Source organism: Heloderma suspectum, chromosome 1 (genome assembly GCF_057233095.1).
Source record: "Heloderma suspectum isolate Gila_16-S chromosome 1, 16-S_ref, whole genome shotgun sequence".
In the NCBI taxonomy this organism is placed as follows: Eukaryota; Metazoa; Chordata; class Lepidosauria; order Squamata; family Helodermatidae; genus Heloderma; species Heloderma suspectum.
In genome coordinates this window covers 68,194,191-68,214,245 of record NC_139458.1, presented here as the reverse complement: position 1 = coordinate 68,214,245, position 20,055 = coordinate 68,194,191, and the positions used below count along the sequence as shown (strand labels likewise).

General features: G+C 43.9%; 1 protein-coding gene across 7 annotated transcripts in view; it reads right to left on the bottom strand.

Annotated features, from left to right (window-relative positions):
* BUB1B (BUB1 mitotic checkpoint serine/threonine kinase B) overlaps positions 1 to 20,055 on the bottom strand; it is a 42,491-nt gene that overhangs the window by 5,104 nt on the left and 17,332 nt on the right. For all 7 annotated transcript variants that reach the window (XM_084845152.1, XM_084845145.1, XM_084845136.1 and 4 more), the window contains 10 exons: positions 19,921 to 20,002; positions 19,473 to 19,572; positions 18,155 to 18,429; positions 16,660 to 16,817; positions 15,962 to 16,105; positions 11,437 to 11,549; positions 9,561 to 9,722; positions 6,163 to 6,305; positions 2,563 to 2,734; positions 1,993 to 2,099 (listed from right to left, as the gene is read on the bottom strand). In XM_084845152.1, coding sequence (XP_084701278.1) covers positions 1,993 to 2,099; positions 2,563 to 2,734; positions 6,163 to 6,305; positions 9,561 to 9,722; positions 11,437 to 11,549; positions 15,962 to 16,105; positions 16,660 to 16,817; positions 18,155 to 18,429; positions 19,473 to 19,572; positions 19,921 to 20,002 — 1,456 coding nt within the window. The remainder of the gene's footprint in view (positions 1 to 1,992; positions 2,100 to 2,562; positions 2,735 to 6,162; positions 6,306 to 9,560; positions 9,723 to 11,436; positions 11,550 to 15,961; positions 16,106 to 16,659; positions 16,818 to 18,154; positions 18,430 to 19,472; positions 19,573 to 19,920; positions 20,003 to 20,055) is intronic.

The window sequence follows — 20,055 nt, the reverse complement described above, 5'->3', positions numbered from 1 at the left end:
TTTCTCACTGGCTATATCAGCCATCCTGTACCTGAAGTATATACTGAAGAACAGAGATTGCCAACTGGCCTCCCACAGCTGGTTGCACCTGCCCTCTCAACAACTGCTTACGAGGCATCATTTCTAAGGGTTCCCCCCCTGCCCTCTCACAGACACACACAGATGCCCTTGGGGCATGCCTGTTTCAGCAGTGGGAAGGTTGAGAGGTTACTAGAATTAACGTTTTAACCTGTCCTTCCTTCAAGGAGGCCTTTCCCCTTATCCTCACAGCTACTGTGTGAGGTAGGTTTGGCAGAGAGAAGTGGGCTGACTAGCTCAAGTTCACCCAGAAATCTGTGGGGCTAAACAGGGATCATGGGTGGAGCCCCTGAGTGGAGCTCAGTGGTAGAGCACATGCTTTGCATGCAGAAGGTCCCAGGCTCAATTCACACAATCTCAAGTTAGGGTAGGAAAAACTCTTGTCTGAAACCCTGGATAGCTACTGACAGTGTCAACAATACTGGGCTAGATGACCAAGGGTCTGACTTAGTATAAGGCACCTTTCTATGTTTCTAGGTTCTCCTAGAAGAACCTAGACCAGGTTCTCCTGGTCTAAGAAGCAGTGCACAACTCTCAGGCACTGCTTCCCAAGCAAGTCCTAGAGAAGCAGTGCAGCCAAAGCTGAATAATGCAGGCCCGAGAGTCATACATGCTGCATCTGAACTAGGCTGCCCCCAGCCTTTCCAGCCCTAGAATGGAAGCCTGCCCAAGAAGCTCCTGCAACCAGAGATGGGGCTTTGGAGGCATCTATTCAACAAGCTTGGCAGGAGAAGAGAGAGGCATTGGCCTGATCAAATGCTGATCAGCTCTCAGACTTCCCGCCCGGGTGGCTGATACTTTTCTCAACACTGAAGATTATTGCAGAGGCCTCTGGCACATCTTTTTTTAGTGCCAAGGGGATGATGTAGCCCAGGGGGCTAGACTCTCCTTGGCCAAGGTGTAAGGCAAAGGGGAAATGGAGGAGCAATAGTGCCACGGCTGGTGGTGCCTGGCCTACAACATTTTGGCTAAGGAGGCTTCAGTCCCTGAGGCTGAAGATGTTGGGCATTCCTGCTCTAAGATGTAGCTATCGTAATGGTCCATTGACTTACAATGTGTTGTGGCGAAGAATTAGCTCTGAAAAAAATCAAACATTAACATGTACTAAAGTTTAGTTACATGACCACATCGGTATCCTTTCTCCTCCATCAAGAATTGTCAGCACCACCACCACTTTGCAACACAGAACGAAAAGTGTGAATTATAAAAGTGTACCTAACACCTATGCTTCTACTCATTTGCCACTCAGCTTGTTCCAGATATCTTTACAAATTAGACTGTCAAGTTTAGAGGAATATATTTTGACATAATACACCAAAGAACTAGGGGGGAAAAAAGAACACTATTAGGTTAATTAGGCAGCCCATTTGTTTTTTGTCATTTCTTCTGGAAATAAATTAGATAACAGGGCTATTTCATAGTGCCAAGAGGAGATACTTATCACATTGTAGTTGTGGGTTAAAGTTTAGACCATATTTAAATTATGGCTGTCAAAACTATTAAATATGTTTTATTAAATAAACTGTCTTTCAGACAATTCATCAGTTAAATAAGTTTTAATAATTGTACATATTACCAAAACTTCAATATAATGCCTTTTTGTGGTATTGATGTTACGGTAACACATAGTTTAACACCTGTTAGAAAGAAAAAGCATATCATTTTAAGAATTCTACAGTAATGCACTAGAACCCAAAAATAAAAACTGAATTATGTGCTCTAAAACCCAAAGGCACACAGATTAGAAAATTGCTGTCACTGTTAAACAACTGATTAATGCTTTTAGATCTACTTTAAACATTAAATATCTAGTTTCTACCAACTAATGGTATCATTCCTATAGCTGTGAATCTAAACTAGACAACAAAGAGGTAGAGCAATAAAATGATCTTGGTTTACATGTCTAATACTTACTGGGATAAGTCTTTATTAGTTTTCCAGTAGCCTTTTTCCTGATGAACTTGCACACGTTCTCCAAACAACATAAGATGGACTGTGTTTGCAATGCCAAGCAAGTCCACCTGAAACCACAACAGAATTCATCAGTCTTCATATTGTCATCCTCTGCAGTTTGACATTCTTCATCACCCAAGTCACATGGTAAAAAAGTGTTTTTAGAAGCGCAGTCCCCTCCAGAAATACCATACCAACTTCTATGTTTCTAGTAAGTGCTCCAAAGGGAGGGATGGGGGGCAATGGCTGTTGGAAATAATTATTTGGAGTTGAAAAGAAAAGCAAGCAACGGCTTTAATACTCATAGAGCTATTGCATATGGAAATAAAACATCTGAAGTTATATGCTGCCCACTTCCTTCCGCCAATAGAAAATATGATGAAGGGGGTTATTCTCACATGCAAGCAGCGCCACAAATCTACGCCGCATGCTTGCTACAGAAAAGAGCAACACATTTGATTTTTCATTAAGTCAAGCAGTCCTAGTCAAGGGCCATCTGTGGTATTTATCCTGGAGGCAATACATTTTCACCTGGTAAGGAAGAGATTTTTCATCAAGGATCAGTTGCCCATACTGGGTCTGAGCTACTGGAAAGTCTTTCAGTGAATTCATTGCTGGCTGTAGCTGCAGGTCTAGGCTGTGAGAAAAATCCACTATCTTCAGAGCACTGGTAGTCTCAGCCATGGCAAATGGGTTGCAAATTCTGAGGAAAGATTGGCAGACAAACAATTCTGTTCAACACTACATTTAATTTGCACATGGCTATGTTGCTGCCTCCCTCTAGTGTTTGCCTTAAGAACTGGCACTAAAAGCAGCATAATTGTTAAAAGACTCCCTCTTAGCTTAGGATACTATGAGCGCTCTGCCTGCAGTCTCCACAGTGCTGCACTACTGCCAGCCCCAGATAACCCAAACAGCAGGCATAATAAATCAATTAGTCTTTAAGAGCCACAAGTCACTGGCTGCGTTCAAACAACACAACCCACACTCAGGATTGAGTATAGGTTGTGTGGGTTGTTGTTGAGCCATGGGTTGTTGTGTGAACCCAGCTGCACTAACACTATGGTTTATTAACCATTAACAGTTCACACTCAACAACAAACCATGGATTCTCTTTGTGGGTTGCTTGTGGAACACATGTATCCACTTCCCCAACCTAGCACTCTCCACATGTATTGTGTTTTATAACTGCCATCATACCCAGTTAGGTTTGAGAAGGATGCTCTACACCATGGGTGGGCAGAAAATAGATCTCCAGGTATTTTGGACTTCAACTCCCAGCATTCCTGTTAGCCATGCTGGCTGGGGCTTCTGGGAGCTAAATTCCAAAACACCTAGAGATCTACCTTTTGTTCACCCCTGATCTATACCCCACAATGAGCTACGGTGCCCATGGGCACCAAATTGCATATACAACCCCCACTCAGGGGTTGTCATGTTGTACAAAGCAAGTGTGGGTTATGTGAGGGTTAAACAACCTTTGCATAAGACAGACTATGGGTTGTTTAACCCTTGAATAACCCATGCTCACCAGGTTCTCATGACACAACAACCCAGAGTGAGGGTTGCATATTCAAAATGGCGGCTACACATGCCACAGGGTTAAATTACCTACTGTGGACTGCGTTGTGTGAACTGCTCCACAACCATCTCAGTGTGCATTGCCCACTTTAGGTGTACCATGTGAATATACCTTTACAGACAGAGTAATAAACGGAATCTCCCCCTATCTTGGCATAAGCAAGTATCACACCATGAACTCAGAACAATGATCAGTAAGGTCCCATGGCAAGCGACGCTAATGAGAAAAGGAGTCCAAGATGGGTGGGAGCTTTTAAAAAAATGAAATTCTCAAGGCACAATTACAAACAATTCCAACAAGAAGAAAAGGTGGAAGACAACAGAAGAAGCCAATGTGGCTTCACAAAAAGCTTAGGGATGACCTGGAAAGAAAAAAGGACAAATACAAGAAGTGGAAAGAAGGCCCAGTAACAAAGGAAGAGTACAGGCAGGTAGCACAGAATTACAGGGATGGCGTCAGGAAGGCTAAAGCTGAGAACGAGCTGAGGTGAGCGAGGGATGCTAAAAGCAACAAAAAGGCTTTCTTCAGCTACATGCACAGTAAAAGACAGAGGAAAGAAGTGGTTGTTCAGCTATTAAATAAGGATGGCAAAATGATAACAGATGACAAAGAAAAGGCAGAGGTGCTCAATTGGCTCAGTCTTCTCCCAAAAGAGGGTCTATGACCCCCCTGGCAAAGGCGAAGTACAGGCTGAAGGGGCAGGATTGCAGCTCGAGATCGATAGGCATATGGTCAAGGAACATCTAATTACTTTGAATGAGTTCAGATCTCCAGGGCCAAATGAACTGCATCCTACAGTAATAAAGGAACTGGCAGAAGAACTCTCAGAACCTCTGTCTATTCTCTTTGAGAAATCATGGATGACAGGTGAAGTGCCAGAGGACGGGAGGAGGGCTAATGTCGTCCCTATCTTCAAAAAAGGTAAAAAGGAGGAACCTGGGAACTACAGACCAATCAGTCTGACATCAATCCCTGGGAAAATCCTGGAGCAGATGATAAAGCTATCAGTCTGTAAGCACCTTGAAAACAATGCAGTGATTACTCGAAGCCAACATGGATTTGTCAAGAACAAGTCCTGCCAGACAAATCTGATCTCATTTTTTGATCAAGTAACCTTCCTTGTGGACTGTGGGAATGCTGTGGACATAATATACCTCGACTTCAGCAAAGCTTTCGACAAAGTGCCCCATGATATCCTGATGAGCAAACTAGCTCAAAGTGGGCTAGATGAAAGAATGATCCGGTGGATCCACAGTTGGCTACAGAATCGGACTCAAAGAGTGCTTATCAATGGGACCTTCTCAAACTGGGGAGAGGTAACAAGTGGGGTACCGCAGGGCTCAGTCCTAGGCCCAGTGCTCTTCAACATTTGTATTAATGACTTGGAGGAAGAGGTGCAGGGAATGCTGATCCAATTTGCAGATGACACAAAATTGGGCGGGATAGCTAATACTTTGGAAGACAGAAACAAAATTCAAAGTGATCTGGATAGACTGGAGTGCTGGGCAGAAAACAAGAGAATGACATTTAATAGGGATAAATGCCAAGTTCTGCACCTAGGAAAAAGAAACCAAAGGCACAGTTACAAGATGGGGGATACGTGGCTCAACAACACTACAAGCGAGAAGGATCTTGGAATTGTTGTCGATCACAAGCTGAATATGAGCCAACAATGTGATGGGGCTGCAAAAAAGGTAAATGCTCTTTTGGGCTGCATTAATAGAAGTATAGCTTCCAAATCCCGGGAAGTACTAGTTCCCCTCTACTCAGCACTGGTTAGGCCTCATCTGGAGTACTGTGTCCAGTTCTGGGCACCACACTTTAAGAAGGATGCAGACAAACTGGAGAGGGTTCAGAGGAGGGCAACAAAGATGATCAGGGGACTGGAAACAAAGCCCTGTGAAGAGAGACTGAAAGAACTGGGCATGTTTAGCCTTGAGAAGAGAAGACTGAGGGGAGATAGGATAGCGCTCTTCAAGGACTTGAAAGGTTGTCACAGAGAGGAACGCCGGGATCTCTTCTCGATCATCCCAGAGTGCAGGACACGGAATAATGGGCTCAAGTGACAGGAAGCCAGATTCTGGCTGAACATCAGGAGAAAATTCCTGACTGTCAGAGCAATACAACAATGGAACCAATTACCTAGGGAGGTGATGGGCTCTCCCACACTGGGGGCGTTCAAGGCAAGGCTGGACAGCCACCTGTCAGGGACGCTGTGACTTGGATTCCTGCATTGAGCAGGGGGTTGGACTTGATGGCCTTGTAGGCCCCTTCCAACCCTACTATTCTATGATTCTATGATCCTTCTGGAATTCCTACATTCAAAAGCCAACACCCAAAACTAGTTGTGAAGAAAACACTGTATAGCTACATGTTTATGATCAATACTACTGAAGGCCACAGAAAGGTCCAGCAGAGTCAGTAAGCTGCTTATGAGCCTTAGGAACACATTCTGTTCTCAAAACTATGATTTGCATCAACTCAGGACACTTTTGAAAGGGCAAATTAAAAAGCAAAAGGTTTGGGGTCACTGGAAAGGGATGGCCAACCTGTCTCCCAAGAACAATGTTCCTGGATGCAGATTCCCATGGACTATCTCCGCTTTATGCAATTTCTCCACCACCTCTAGGAGATTCTCAGCAATCAGCATGACCACTTCTTGTGGGATAACTTTGCAACGTTGAATCATATCCTGAGAAGAAAAGATAAGCATAAGCAACTACAGTACTATACCACCCTGGCCCCATCACTACAATTGTTCGCAGCTGGGGTTGTATAGAGCTTAGAATTTATTTATTGCATTTATACCCCGCCTTTTTTCCTCTTGCAAGGAACCAAAGGCGGCTTACATTCTCCTCCTCCTCTCCATTTTATCCTCACAACAACAACCCTGTGAGGTGGGTTGGGCTGAGAGTCTGTGACTGGCCCAAAGTCACCCAGTGAGCTTCCATGGCCGAGTGGGGACTAGAACCCGGATCTCCCAGATCCTAGTCCAACACTCTTGCCACTACAGCATGCTGGCTAATAGAAGAGGGAGATTCTATTAAAAGGTAGAAAATGTCATGCATGAAGTTCATTTCAGAACTCAAGCCTTGCTTTCCTTGTTCAGATAAGAGATCAAATGATTAACAAATCTCATGCACTTTTCAGAATTTAAATAACCACAACCCAGGATGGATTATTTAAATCAGGGGTACACAACCTTTTCAGCCCTGAGGGCCACATGTAACGCTGGCTTTGGGGATCACCAGCAATCCTGATATAGAACGCTCTTTCATTGAGGCTAACAGAGGCAGGGAGAAACAATCTGTTGGAGGATCTCCAGTGGAGGGAGTAGATATATTTATTTATAAAATATAATAAAAATTATATTATATAAAATATAATATATTGTATATAAAATTATTAAAATATAATATAAAATATGTACATTTATATTGTAAATAAAGAAATATTAAGTTCTGAATCTGTTTTTAAAATGTTTTAATTGTGGGGTTTTATTCTTTTATCTTGTTGTTTACTGCTCCGTATATAGATATTGTAAATAAATAAATAGAGAGTACAGGTGGAAGTGGATAGATTCTACGGCACCCTTGGGAGCCACAATAAAGGGTTTGGAGGGCTGCATGTAGCCCCTGGGCCACAGGTGGTGCACCCCTGCATTTTAACCCATTTACCACAAATGCATCAACACAAATGCTTCTAGTACAAGCAGAGATGTGAAAACATGGGGGCAGGGGGTAAGAAAGGAAAAAACTGGAGGTTGGATGCAGACTTTGCCATACTTGGAGTATACCCATTGAAATCAATGGAACAAGCTAGTCATGTCTAACTTTAGTCCCATTGATTTCAATGGATCTATTCTAAGTATGGCTAAATCTGGATCCAAATCAGGTTTCCCTCTCACTTTCACCAATATTCTTTTCAATTTTTGCAACAGAAATCTGGGAGAACGCTGAAAAAACCCTCATATAAAGTCTGATTGCATCTAATAAAGTGAACTATAATCCATAGAAGCTTATCACATAATAAATCTGTTAGTCTTAAAGTGCCACATTACTCTTTGTTGTTTCATATAAAATATTTTCTCCTTTAGAATGTGTGAAATGCTTCTTAAGACAAGGTTGTACTCACAGAAAGTATAATTTGAAGATTTCTAAGTAAAACAATCGACAAGATTAGAAAATGATAATTCCTGTTGTTATAAGTTTAACTTGATATCCAAATAGGCTACTAGTCCATCACAGTATAAAACTGTTTGTCTAACTACTACACTTTCTTTTGTATATGACAAATGTTTGGTTTTTAGTTTTCAACTTTTATTTTTCCTACTTCTCAGATGGCAAATACTACAATACATGTGCTTTGGTGGCAAAGGGTACCAGTAGTCTGCAGCTTTCTCTCTAGTATTGTGCATATATCCGCAATTTCACTTGCAGAAAATTAACAGTACAAACAGTGCCTAATTGTAGGCCGTAAGCTGCAATTCTATACACAATTACCTCAAAGTAAGGCTCACTGAATTCAGTGGGACTTACCTTTGAGTAGACACGCACTGTAAGGTATTCATACTTTTGGGCTTGCAATCCTCTGCAAGCAAGCTCCACTAAGAGTGCAATCCTATGCATGTTTTGACAGAAAAAGAGTCCTACAGCTCGCAGCATTCCCCTGCTAGGATGGCTAGCTAGTGAATGCTGGGAGTTGTAGGACTTTTTTTCTGTTGAAACATGCACCCTAAACAGAGCAAGCCTTACTTCAGAATAAATCTGTAGATAATTCTTTTATGTAAGCTGCCTTGAGAGGGATTCTACCCCAAAAATATTTAAATATCATAAATATGACTAACTTTTATTTCCTAAACTATAGATTATACATTTTATGTTGTTAAGGCAGTACAGTTTAGGTTTGATGAAGTACTGCCTATCTTTTAATTTTCCTCAAAGTTTCTGTCCCCACCCCCCTCCACCCCAACTCCCTGGACAGATTCAAAATTTCCAGAATTGTACACCTCTTAAGTATCAGAAGCATTGCATTAGCCAGAAAAGAAATCTAGAAATTCTAGGTATATGGTTCAGGGCCTGAATGGCATCCATTCATCTTTCAGTTACTGGTATTTATGGAGGATAAGGCTATCAGTGGCTACTAGTCATTATAGGTATATGCTACTTCCAGCATCAGAGGCAGTATGTCTATGTACATCAGCTGCTGGGGAACATGAGTGGGAGGGTGCTATTGCACTCACGTCCTACTTGTGGGTTTCCCCACAGGCAGCTGGTTGGCCACTGCGTGAACAGAACACTGGACTAGATAGACCACTTGTATGAACCAGCATGGCTCTTATGTTCTTATGATGGATTAGGTTACTGCTTCAACATTGCAGTGTTCTGTTTCAGGACAATTACAGAGAATAAGACCAAGAAGACACATATATCACTGGTATCTTAGGGCTGGTCCACATATGCAAGCCCTGCTTGTTTTGTCCATACACAATTGCACTCACTTTACTGCATGGAGAAGTGAACTGGGCAGTAACATCACCATATGCTGCCATTCAAGTATATGGCACTTTATGAAGAACTCCAGGACAGCGTGCTGCCCTACCCCAAGGGGCTTATAAACTAGAAACAGACACAAGGAAACAATGGAAGGGGAGGGAAATGGATGAAAGGATAAACAGGGGAAGAATAAGCAATGTGCAATTATTGCAAGTTACTTCAGCTTAGTTACAGCAGTATATGGGGACAAATTCCAATAATCACACAACTGGAAAACTGCAGAGGATGGCTTCCAGCTGTGTCTGTGCGCTGCCCAGTTCCGATATTTTCTCACACAACTGTATATATACATAAATGACCACATGGGGAAGGTTAGTGGAGCCAAATTTTTCCAACCCCTTTCCAATATGCATGTCACCCCTGCCCTTCATATTCTGGCCATCCACACTGACCTGGAGAGTAATACAGTTTATCTCCTTATGCAGAGTCACACAGCCATTGTGGTATAAGAAACAAGTGTAGTTTTCACTAAAGTTCTGATCGAACGCAGCATCTAGACGCTCTTGCAGTTGCAGCAAGATGTAAAAGTCCCATGGCACCAATTCAGAGTGCACCTACACAAGAGGGGGAAAAAACTACCTATAGTTATGACTTCGCCACTGCCCAAAGTCTGTTATTCACACAGACTTCAAAGATTTGTCCAATGCTGGATAGCTGCCTCAAGAATATTATCTTGAGCTAACATGGCAGACCTCATCATGTCAGACAAAAGGCCATTCTTACACTGCCACCCTGCCCTGGAAATGTATCATGGGCAATTTCAGCAGTCACACTCTGATCTAGATGTACTGTCTATAGAAGCTGTGAGAGCACAGCATAATTGCATCAAAGCAGTAGGGGTGGGATGTGGAGGAAAAGTGGCCCACTCCAACCTAACGTCTTACAGGGGAGTTTCACAGGGCCTGAATTAGAAAGAGCATTCTCCCCAAATAAGGGGAACATCAGAAAGGGGACACAAAAAGGGAGAGAAATCAAGGAAAGGAGTAGGATCTCACAAAACAATTCCTAGGATTTCCATTATAAGGAAAACTCAGGGTACCTGCCACAGTTATCAAGGGAGATGAATAAATTCCTACCTGACTGAATAAAAAAGTAAAATTCAGCTCATTTCTCATTTAATTCAGCTATTAAGAGCTGATTGGTGCCTACCGAGAACACTTGAAACAAACTACAAGGCATCAACAGCACTGGAGATACCATTCAAAACATATAACATACATTAATTGATATCTTATGATATTAGCTGTCTTGGTTTTTTATATAATTAAAAATAAACACAAATCAAGGTAAAAAAAAAGCTACGAAAGAGAAGAAATCCAGCACACTATGACCAGGGTTAATTTATGTATTACATTTATATCTCGCCTTTTCTTCCAAGGAGCCCAAGGCAGGATACATGATTCTCCTCCTCTCCACTTTATCCTCACAACAACCTTATGTAGTAGGTTAGGCTGAAAGGCAGTAACAGGCCCAAAGTCACCCAGTGAACTTCACAGCCAAGTGGGGACTTGAACCTGCATTTCCCAAAGTCCCAGTCGAACATTTTAACACTACACTGGCAGCAATAAGCCTCCCCCGTCAGGTGGTGCCCTAGATACTGAACTCCCTCCCAAGTACAGTCCCACCACTTTTCAGTTGTAGGCACCAAGTTAAAACAATTCAATTTCCCCATGCTTTTAACTGAACTGTGATTTGATTTTTCACTGCTGCTCTTAGTTCAACAACATCTTTATATTTTAAAATCATATGTTGCTTTTCTGCTATTGGATTTTTAGTGTTCTTAAATTCTAATGTTTTAATATTGTGTACTTCTGGTCTTAATTTGGAAGGTTCCTGGGGATTTTGATAAATTGTCAGTGTTCAGAACAAAGCAAGAGGGTCCAAAGCAAGTAAGAGAGACAGAGGGCCGGTTCGCATGACATGATAGCCCATCATGGGTTAATTTACCCCCCAGGAGCTGCGGCACATGCTGACCGCCATTATGAATATGCAACCCCCAACTGGGGTTTTTCGTGTCATGCGAACCCAGGCAGCGACAATTATTCGAGGGTTAAACCACCCCTGCGTAACCCACTGTCTGTTGTAAGGTTATGCGATAGTCATAATGGTGGCTGGCACTCACTGTGGCTCCTCGAGGGTAAATGAACCCACGATGGGCTGTCATGCTATGTGAACCAGGTTGCTGAAAGGGTTTGATAAAAGGTGTAAAGAAGATACCATGGGGGAACACTTAACTCAAGGATGGCCGTAAATAGGACACTTATGTACCTTTATTAAAAAAGCTGTTGAGACCTCATGTGCAAAGTTGGCTGGCACAGCAGAGAACATCTTGTCATCCTCACTGATCAAATACTCACGAGTGATACAGTAAAGGTCATCCCCTGTTGGAACAGGATTAAGTCTGAAATAATCACTAATAAGAATATATGGACAGAACAGTCTCTAGAGATAACATTCTACCATATGCACAGTTAACCCTTAAAACTATTTTTGCTTTACCGTTATATTATTCACTGCCTCACGAACTTCCAGCAAACCCCTCTCTCACCCCAAAATTTGTTCCGGAGGGGCATGGGGGATTGCATGGGGGGAAGGGGGAATTGTTTTGCTAATGCATGTCATTCTGCTGGTAGGCAAACACTATTGGATGCATCCCTATGTCTTAAAATAAAACTAAAGGACTATAACCACAGCTGCTGTCCACTTTACATTTATCCACATGAAGACCTTGAAAATATTTCCTCATGTTAGTTATTACGATAGAGGCTGTTTTAAGCTTGACTACACCAACCATTGAAATCCAAGGCCTATCTTGAATGTGATGTTCTATCACTCCTATTAAAATTTGTTAATAATTTATTTATTATTACATTTATTAATCGCCCATCTGGCTGGTCACCCAGCCACTCTGGGCAATGTACAACATACACTAAAACAGTTTAAAACAATAAAATTCTACAATAAAAACATTTTCTAAAATACCCTAACCGACCCCAAATGCCTGCCTGAACAACCATGTTTTTAATGCATGATGGAAGCTCATTAAAGAGGGGGCATGACGGAGTTCCCTAGGGAGGGAGTTCCACAGAGTGGGGGCCACCACAGAAAAGGCCCTCTCCCTCGTCCCCACCAGTCTAGCTGTCCTGGCTGATGGGACAGAGAGAAGGCCATCCGAGGCTGATCTTGTTAAGCGGCCTGTCTGGTGCTGCTGGAGGTGCTCCTTAAGATAGGCGGGGCCAGAACCATATAGGGTTTTAAAGGTCAAAACCAACACCTTGAATTTGGCCTGGAAAACAATTGGTAACCAGTGCAACTCCTTCAGCACTGGAGTGATGTGATCTTGCCGGCGGCTGCCTTTAATCAGGCGAGCCGCCGTGTTCTGTACCAGCTGCAGCTTCCGAACCGTCTTCAAGGGTAACCCCACGTAGAGCGCATTACAGTAGTCTAAACGAGAAGAGACCAGGGCATGTACTACCGATGGGAGCAGATGGTCGGGAAGGAAGGGGCGCAGCCGCCGTATCAGATGGAGTTGATACAGCGCTGTCCGGCTCACAGCTGACACCTGAGCCTCCATGGACAGCTGGGAGTCCAAAATGACCCCCAGGCTGCGGACCTGGTCTTTCAAGGGTAGCCGTACCCCATTCAACACCAGGTCAACATCCCCTAGCCTCCTCTTGTCTCCCACTAAAGGTACTTCGGTCTTGTCAGGGTTCAGCTTCAGCTTATTCCTCCCCATCCAGCCACTCACCGTCTCCAGACATTTGGACAGAGATTCTAGGGCCAACCTTGGTGAAGATTTGAATGAGAGGTAGAGCTGCGTGTCATCCGCATATTGATGACACTGCACCCCAAACCTCCTGATGATAGCCCCCAGCGGCTTCATATAGATGTTAAATAGCATCGGGGAGAGGATGGAACCCTGTGGCACCCCACAAGTAAGTGGCCACAAGTCCGAAACCTCCTCTCCCAGTGCTACCCTCTGGTACCTGCCGGAGAGGAAGGACTGGAACCACCGCAATACGGTGACTCCAATGCCAAACCCCTCCAGGCGGTCCAGGAGGATACCATGGTCAATGGTATCAAAAGCCGCTGAGAGGTCGAGGAGAACAAGGAAGGAGCATTCACCCCTATCCAGAGCCCTCCTCAAATCATCTACCAAGGCGACCAAGGCCGTTTCTGTCCCATGCCCAAGCCTGAAGCCCAACTGAAATGGGTCTAGATAATCAGTTTCTTCCAAGTGTGCCTTCAACTGCACCGCCACCACCCGCTCAATCACCTTGCCCAAAAATGGCAGATTTGAAACTGGGCGAAAGTTGTTCAGAACTTGAGGATCCAAGGAGGGCTTCTTTAAGAGCGGTCTTATCACTGCCTCCTTGAGGGCTGATGGCATCACTCCCTCCTCAAGGGAGGCGTTCACCACCGCCCTGATCCCCTCACCCAGTCTCTCTCCGCAGCCCATAATGAGCCAAGATGGGCAAGGATCAAGTAAGCAGGTGGTCGGCCGTACAGATGAAAGCACTTTGTCCACTTCATCAGGAGGAAGAAGGTGGAACCGATCCCACAAAACCGGTTTGCCACAGGCCGCCTCTTGCTCACTAACTGTATCCACAGTGTGCAGAGTAACACACCTAATCTGATCAATTTTATCTGCAAAGTGCCTTGCCAAGGCCTCACAGGAGGCCTTAGAATGCTCCAGTGGTTCCGGAGCCACAGGACTGACCAGGCTCTGGACCACTTGGAACAGCCTCCTGGGACAGCACTCTGCAGACGCGATAGAGGCAGCATAATATTCCTTTTTTGCTGCCTTCACCACCACGTGATACACTGAAGATACAGCTCTAGCCCATGTCTGATAGTCTTTGGAGCGAGACTTCCGCCACCGGCGCTCTAGCCGTCTCACCTCCTGTTTCAGAGCTTGTAACCGCGGATTAAACCATGGTGCAGTCCAAGCCCTGTTCAGGGGGACAGGGCGTTTCAGAGCCACCTGATCTAATGCCCCAGTGATTGCGGCATTCCGGCCACCCACCAGGGTCTCGAACGAGTGGCCGTTGGCGTGCCCCAGAGAATCCCCAAGCGCGTTCAGGAATCCATTTGGATCCATAAGACGCCTGGGGCGGACCATTTTAATGGGTCCTCCACCCCTGCGGAGGGGTTGTGGAACCGAGAAGTCCAACGTCACCAGATAGTGATCTGACCATGACAAGGGGGTGGTGGATATACCCCCGACTTCCAGACCACTCCCCGCTTCTCCAGAAACAAACACAAGGTCTAGTGCATGACAGGCTACATGGGAGGGCCCAGTTAGAATATGGTGCAGCTCCCAGGAGGCCATGGTCTCCATGAAGTCCCGAGGTGCTCCTGTGAGGATGGCCTCCGAATGTACGTTGAAGTCCCCCAACACCAATAAGTTAGGGGACTGTACACGCACATCAGAGACCACCTCAAGGACCTCGGCCAGGGAGCCAGTCATGCAGCGGGATGGACGGTACACGAGCAGAATCCCCAGACTGTCCTTCGGGCCCAACCTCCAGTACATGCACTCAGCAACCTTGGTCTCCCGGAGAGGGGGTCTGGTGAAGACCAAGGACTCTCGGTAGGTAACAGCCACTCCCCCTCCCCGACTTTAGCCCTCGGCTGCTGTGCATACGAAAATCCAGCTGGACACATGGCTGCAAGGGTTGGAGCAGCAGCCTCGGCCAGCCAGGTCTCCGTAATACATGCCAGGTCTGCACCCTCATCCAGGATCATGTCATGGATGAGGGAGGTTTTCTGGGTAACAGACCTGGCATTGCAGAGCACCAAACGAAGGCCAGAAGATGGGGTCACGCCTCCCCCAGCCATCCTTTGGCTCTGGACAGGCCCGGAGCAGGGGACAGATATTACATATCTCTCCCTTGTTCCCCTTACCTGGCATGGCCTGCCCCCAGCGCTCCGCCAGCGCCTGCCGCCCAGCCTCGGTATGTTCTGGCCCCCAACACTCCCCCCACTGCCTCCATCAGGTGGACACATGCCCCCTCACTCCTGCCTATCAGGCAGGCTACCCACCCCTAAAAACACAACAACCCCCCCCAAAAAAACAATACAAAAAAAACAATTAAAAATCCCCCTAAAAATAATGCCAGGCAGGAGTCCACAGGGAAGGCCTAGTGGTAGTGGTGGTGGTGGTGGTGGCGGCGGCAGCAGCAGCAGGCCCAGCAGCAGCAGGCACGCCTCTTCCCCAGTGGTGGTGGTGGCTTCTCCTGCAGGCCCTGGCTCTCCCAGGCCACCTCAGCCAGCCAGCTTATGTAGCCCCTCCAAGGAGGGGCAGGTGGAGCAGCACAGCTGGCTCGGTACCTGGGGGCCTGGTCCTGCAGGGACTGGCGGTCTGCCAGGCAGAAGTCCACAGGGAAGGCCTGGCGGTGGCGGCACCGCCACCAAAATAACAAAAATAATTTTGTTATTTTTAACAAAATAAATTTGTTAAAAGCTAATAGACAGCAGCAACTCAGTTTGCCATGTTGCATAGGATAACATTAGTTCAGGAGGAAGAGGAGTAATTCAAACTCAGGGCATCACCAGCTAGGTTCAGGCAATATTTGCCATATTATAAAACTTGTTGATAACCATTCTCCCTTCGATACTGCAGCCATAATGAGCTCAAGCAAGATGAACTAGGAGGAAAAAATTACGCACCTGGTTTAACAGAGCTTCCATGAGAACTATTGCGTGTAAATTAACCCACAAGTTTTAGCATGTCTGAAAGTCTGTTATTAAAAAGGACCCAGATATAATAGAAGAACATAATCATCCTTACCAAGATGGACTTCTTTTTCCACTTCCATCCAAGGCACAGGCTGAGCCTCCAACTTAAAGTTAGCAGAATTTGTCAACAAGCCTGGAAGAGGTTGCAAGAGCCGTTTGCGTTGCTCAACATTCCTCAGTACCTCAGGAGAGTCACCTAAAAAACAAGAAAGTTAACGTATCTGCCAGTTACAAGTTCTAACCATTGATATGATCCATATAGGCATTTATGAAATTTATAACTCCCTTTTATTATAAAACGATCCCAAATTAGGGTATAAAACCAATAAGACACAGTAAAAACACACAAACATCGACTGATAAAACAGTAAAATAGTATTTGACTCATTTTTTAGATATTAATATTTATGTCACAATCTACTATTGCAGTTCAAGTTAGTAATTTAAATACTTTTCTTACAGAATCTGTTTTATATTGTCAAAGAGTATTTTCTTGTTTTGCCAAGGAGCCTTAATACTTAAGATCATTCCTCTGTCAGCTTCTGTCTTCCCATCACTAAACTGAACTGGGGGGGGGGGGGTGCTATAATATGGTAAAACTGTACAATATATCCCTTATCTAACCTTACAGTGTCAATTGTTGAGGTAAAATACTCGTTGAGTTTCAAAACGACAATGCCAAATTTATATTTGCTGGGCATGTGTAAAGAAACCTGGAGTAAGAAAACAAGTTGTCTACCGCATACTCACTAGAAGCACTTTCAACATCACTGGTGATTTCATCAGTAGAGCTATGAACCAGCTCCAGCTTCTCTGGAATTTGTTGGAATTTAATAGTGGAGATTTGTGTAGGGGAACCTGAAGATGCAGAAGATCTGGTATCTTCCTGACTTGCCTCCATAATTGGGCTACACATAATTGGGAAAGATAGATTAGATTTGCATTTGACAGACTTATTCAGGCATCCCTTCACAATTCTTACAACAACCATTTTAAATCAGATTGTTTTAGTGAATAGAGGAGTTTCAAATTTGGGGGTCCAGAAAGGATATTAGAAATGCACTAATTCCACTTTTACAGAACTCCTCAACAGGGATTGAAATTTGAATAACGAATTGTCCCATTCAGAACCTGTTCAGGTGCTGTTTCCCCTCAGGATTTTATATGTGATGAGACTGAATGGGTCTCAAGCTCATGCACTCATCCCTCTGCCAGGGGGTCAATCCTGGGGGTGAAGTACCATCAAAAGAGTGGATTCTCAACATAATCAATACCTCATAACTTCAGCTTTCAAGACCCACAACATTCACTTCACTAATTTCTTCTTACTGGTGAAACCCTTCCTGGCAATAGATGCTTGCTCCCACCACAGCTCGGTAACAACTGCATGTCACTGGCAGGGACGGATCAGTCCCATCCTATCCTCTTATGTGACATCCCATTGGCCTTTCTGCCTCCCTGAAGCCACAGAAGCCAGGAATGGGGGATTGCCTGTGAAGTAGGACAAAATCAACCACCTCTTTCCTGCTTGCTAGAACTTCTAGAGTTTGGGTTCCGGATCAACAATTTGTGCTGCCACACCTAGATCACAGGATCAGACTGCTCGAGGACTAGCAAAAACTAAAATCCTATGAAACCTGAGAATAGCTGCTCCCAGTTCTAACTTCTTCTATACCAGAGCATGACGATACCAGCACACCTTTGATATTTATGCTGCTTGATCTTTTTATTTTTTTTTTACACTTTTATTCTTGCCCTTGTCCAAGGATATCCTGCCTGTGTAAGTGACTGATTTTTACCCCACCCCTATGTTATCCTCACACCCAGTGAGGCAAGTTAGGCTGAGAGACAGTGACTGGCTCAAGGTCACCCAGTGATCTTGATGGCTGAGTGGGGATTTGAACTTAAGCCTCCCCAGTTGTAGTTTAATACTCTAACCACTACATCATCATGCCCTGTTTTGTACAGGCAGAGATTTCTTTCTAACACAAGGGGGCATTCCAACATACAATTTCCCATCTGTAATGATGAGGATATGGAGTTCTCTTGACATGCCAAGTGCCATGAGAGTTTGACCATTTTGCTGCATTGGTTCCAAACCATTAGGTAAAAATAGGCAGAATTTGAGGACACCACGAAAACACTGAAGTGTCACATAATTCCTAGTGTATGCTGGCAAGGCAGACATGTATCCTATCCTAGATAAAAACCCAAAGACTGCTGAACTCTTGATTTCTTCAGTTACCTCAGTTTCTTCACAAAGAGGGCTTCAGCATACTGATTCTCACTCACAACTGTTTGCTGGCTCAGAGATGTAGTCTTAGATTCTGGACAGTCTTCCTTTGGTTTGTCATCAAGCTGATTTCTCTGTTCTACTATCCCATGGAAAGGGGTTGAGGCCAGGTGGGCAGCCCTAACGAAGTCACACGTATCTTCAGGATTAGGACAGAGAGTTTTGTTTTTGTATGAGCCTGTGACAATTGCATCCTCACTCAAGGTTTCAATACCATGGAGTGCATCCTAGAAAAAGACAGAATAGACTAGCACAGCTACCACTAATGGGCATTTCTGTGTTTCAGATTTGTAATTATTTCTTTTGCAAAATTCAGCCTGCAAAATTTTGAAAAAGTTTGAAATCCCATTGAAGTTGATTTATGCTCTGAGTTTTAGCCACAGTAATCAACTTTTTACTTTTATATAATCAACATAGGGAGTAGGTGGTGTGGTTATGTTTGGTATCATGGCTGGTGAGATATTCATAAAGAGGAGTTTGTTTTTATTTCATTGGGCATAAATTGTATTTCCACAACTAAACTAGAAAATTAAATTAGAGTAGAAACTACAAAATCCATAGCTGGACAACACCTTTATTAGGACCAAAGCGTCATGAAACAGTGGAGCAAGCTTTAAAGTTCTCCAGAACTCTTCATCAGGCTAGATAGTACAAAAAGAGTGTGTGTGTGTGTGTGTGTGTGTGTGTGTGTGACAAATAAGAACAGAGCGCCACCCAGGAGTTTAAGTCAGGGGTTACCAATAGTGGTTCAGAGGAACCAGAAGTGTACTGTGTCACACAATCCACCCTCTTCATAAGAAGTCAGAACCACAACCTATTAGTAAGGGCTTTAACATTTAAGCATGGAATCTCCCTCAAATTTGGGAAACAACATTCTCTTTCCAAATGCAATTGCTAGCCAAACTTTTTGCTGCATCTTATAATTTGGCAGGATTGCTAGAGGCCAGATAAAATTGGTTTAGTGGTCAGATCTAGCTCATTTGGGTGTCCTAGTCTACAGTGGGGTAAAAGTGCTTACCTTAAGAGCTCCTTCACATATTATGGGTAACACAATGTTTTTAAATGTGTATATTCACAGATATGTACACACATGCAGGGAGCCAATGATTTATTGGAGTTCTCTGCCACATGAACACATTTTTGGTGAACATATTAAGTGATGCTTACAGACAAGAGGTCATAGTTGGCTTTTATGCTCATGACTGCATTCAAGAGGTAAAAGGGTATTTTATGCACAGGTATCCATAACACAGTGCTAAGAAATACTTACAGAATTTTCAGGAGGTATGTTTTCCTTGGCAGTGATACTTTCTGAAGGTTTACAAATGAGAGGACGTCTGGCATGTACCAGTGAAGAGCCAGTGGAAAGACTAAAAGGTAAGAGGAATATATGCATACTTTCATTTCTAATGACAATTTCTTCCATTCAAGAAATTTCACAGCATTGGCCTGTATCTCCTATGGTACAGGATGACAAACATGTTGTAGAAATATTACTTATCAAGTATTTAAAAAAATATTACAGGTGGAATGAACAAGAGGAAAAAAAATCAGGGACATGTGAAACGAAGTTATAAGATCTGAGACTACAAAGAGATAGTGCTTGCCCTGCCCATGAAATTAAGATGAATATAGAATGTCCTCCTTATTGAGGTATTTTAAAAAGAAAGTTGAGAGCACTCTCTCTCCTGCTTAGAAGTTACTTTATTTAGATTTACCTGGCACACTCATTTTCTAAAGCAGATGACTCATCAAAAATAGAGAAAGTCACAGGATTCACTGCGGGGGGGATGTCAGAATCTGAAAGAGAAAACCAATAAACTTTTAAATTTGTCTACACAACTATAAAGATA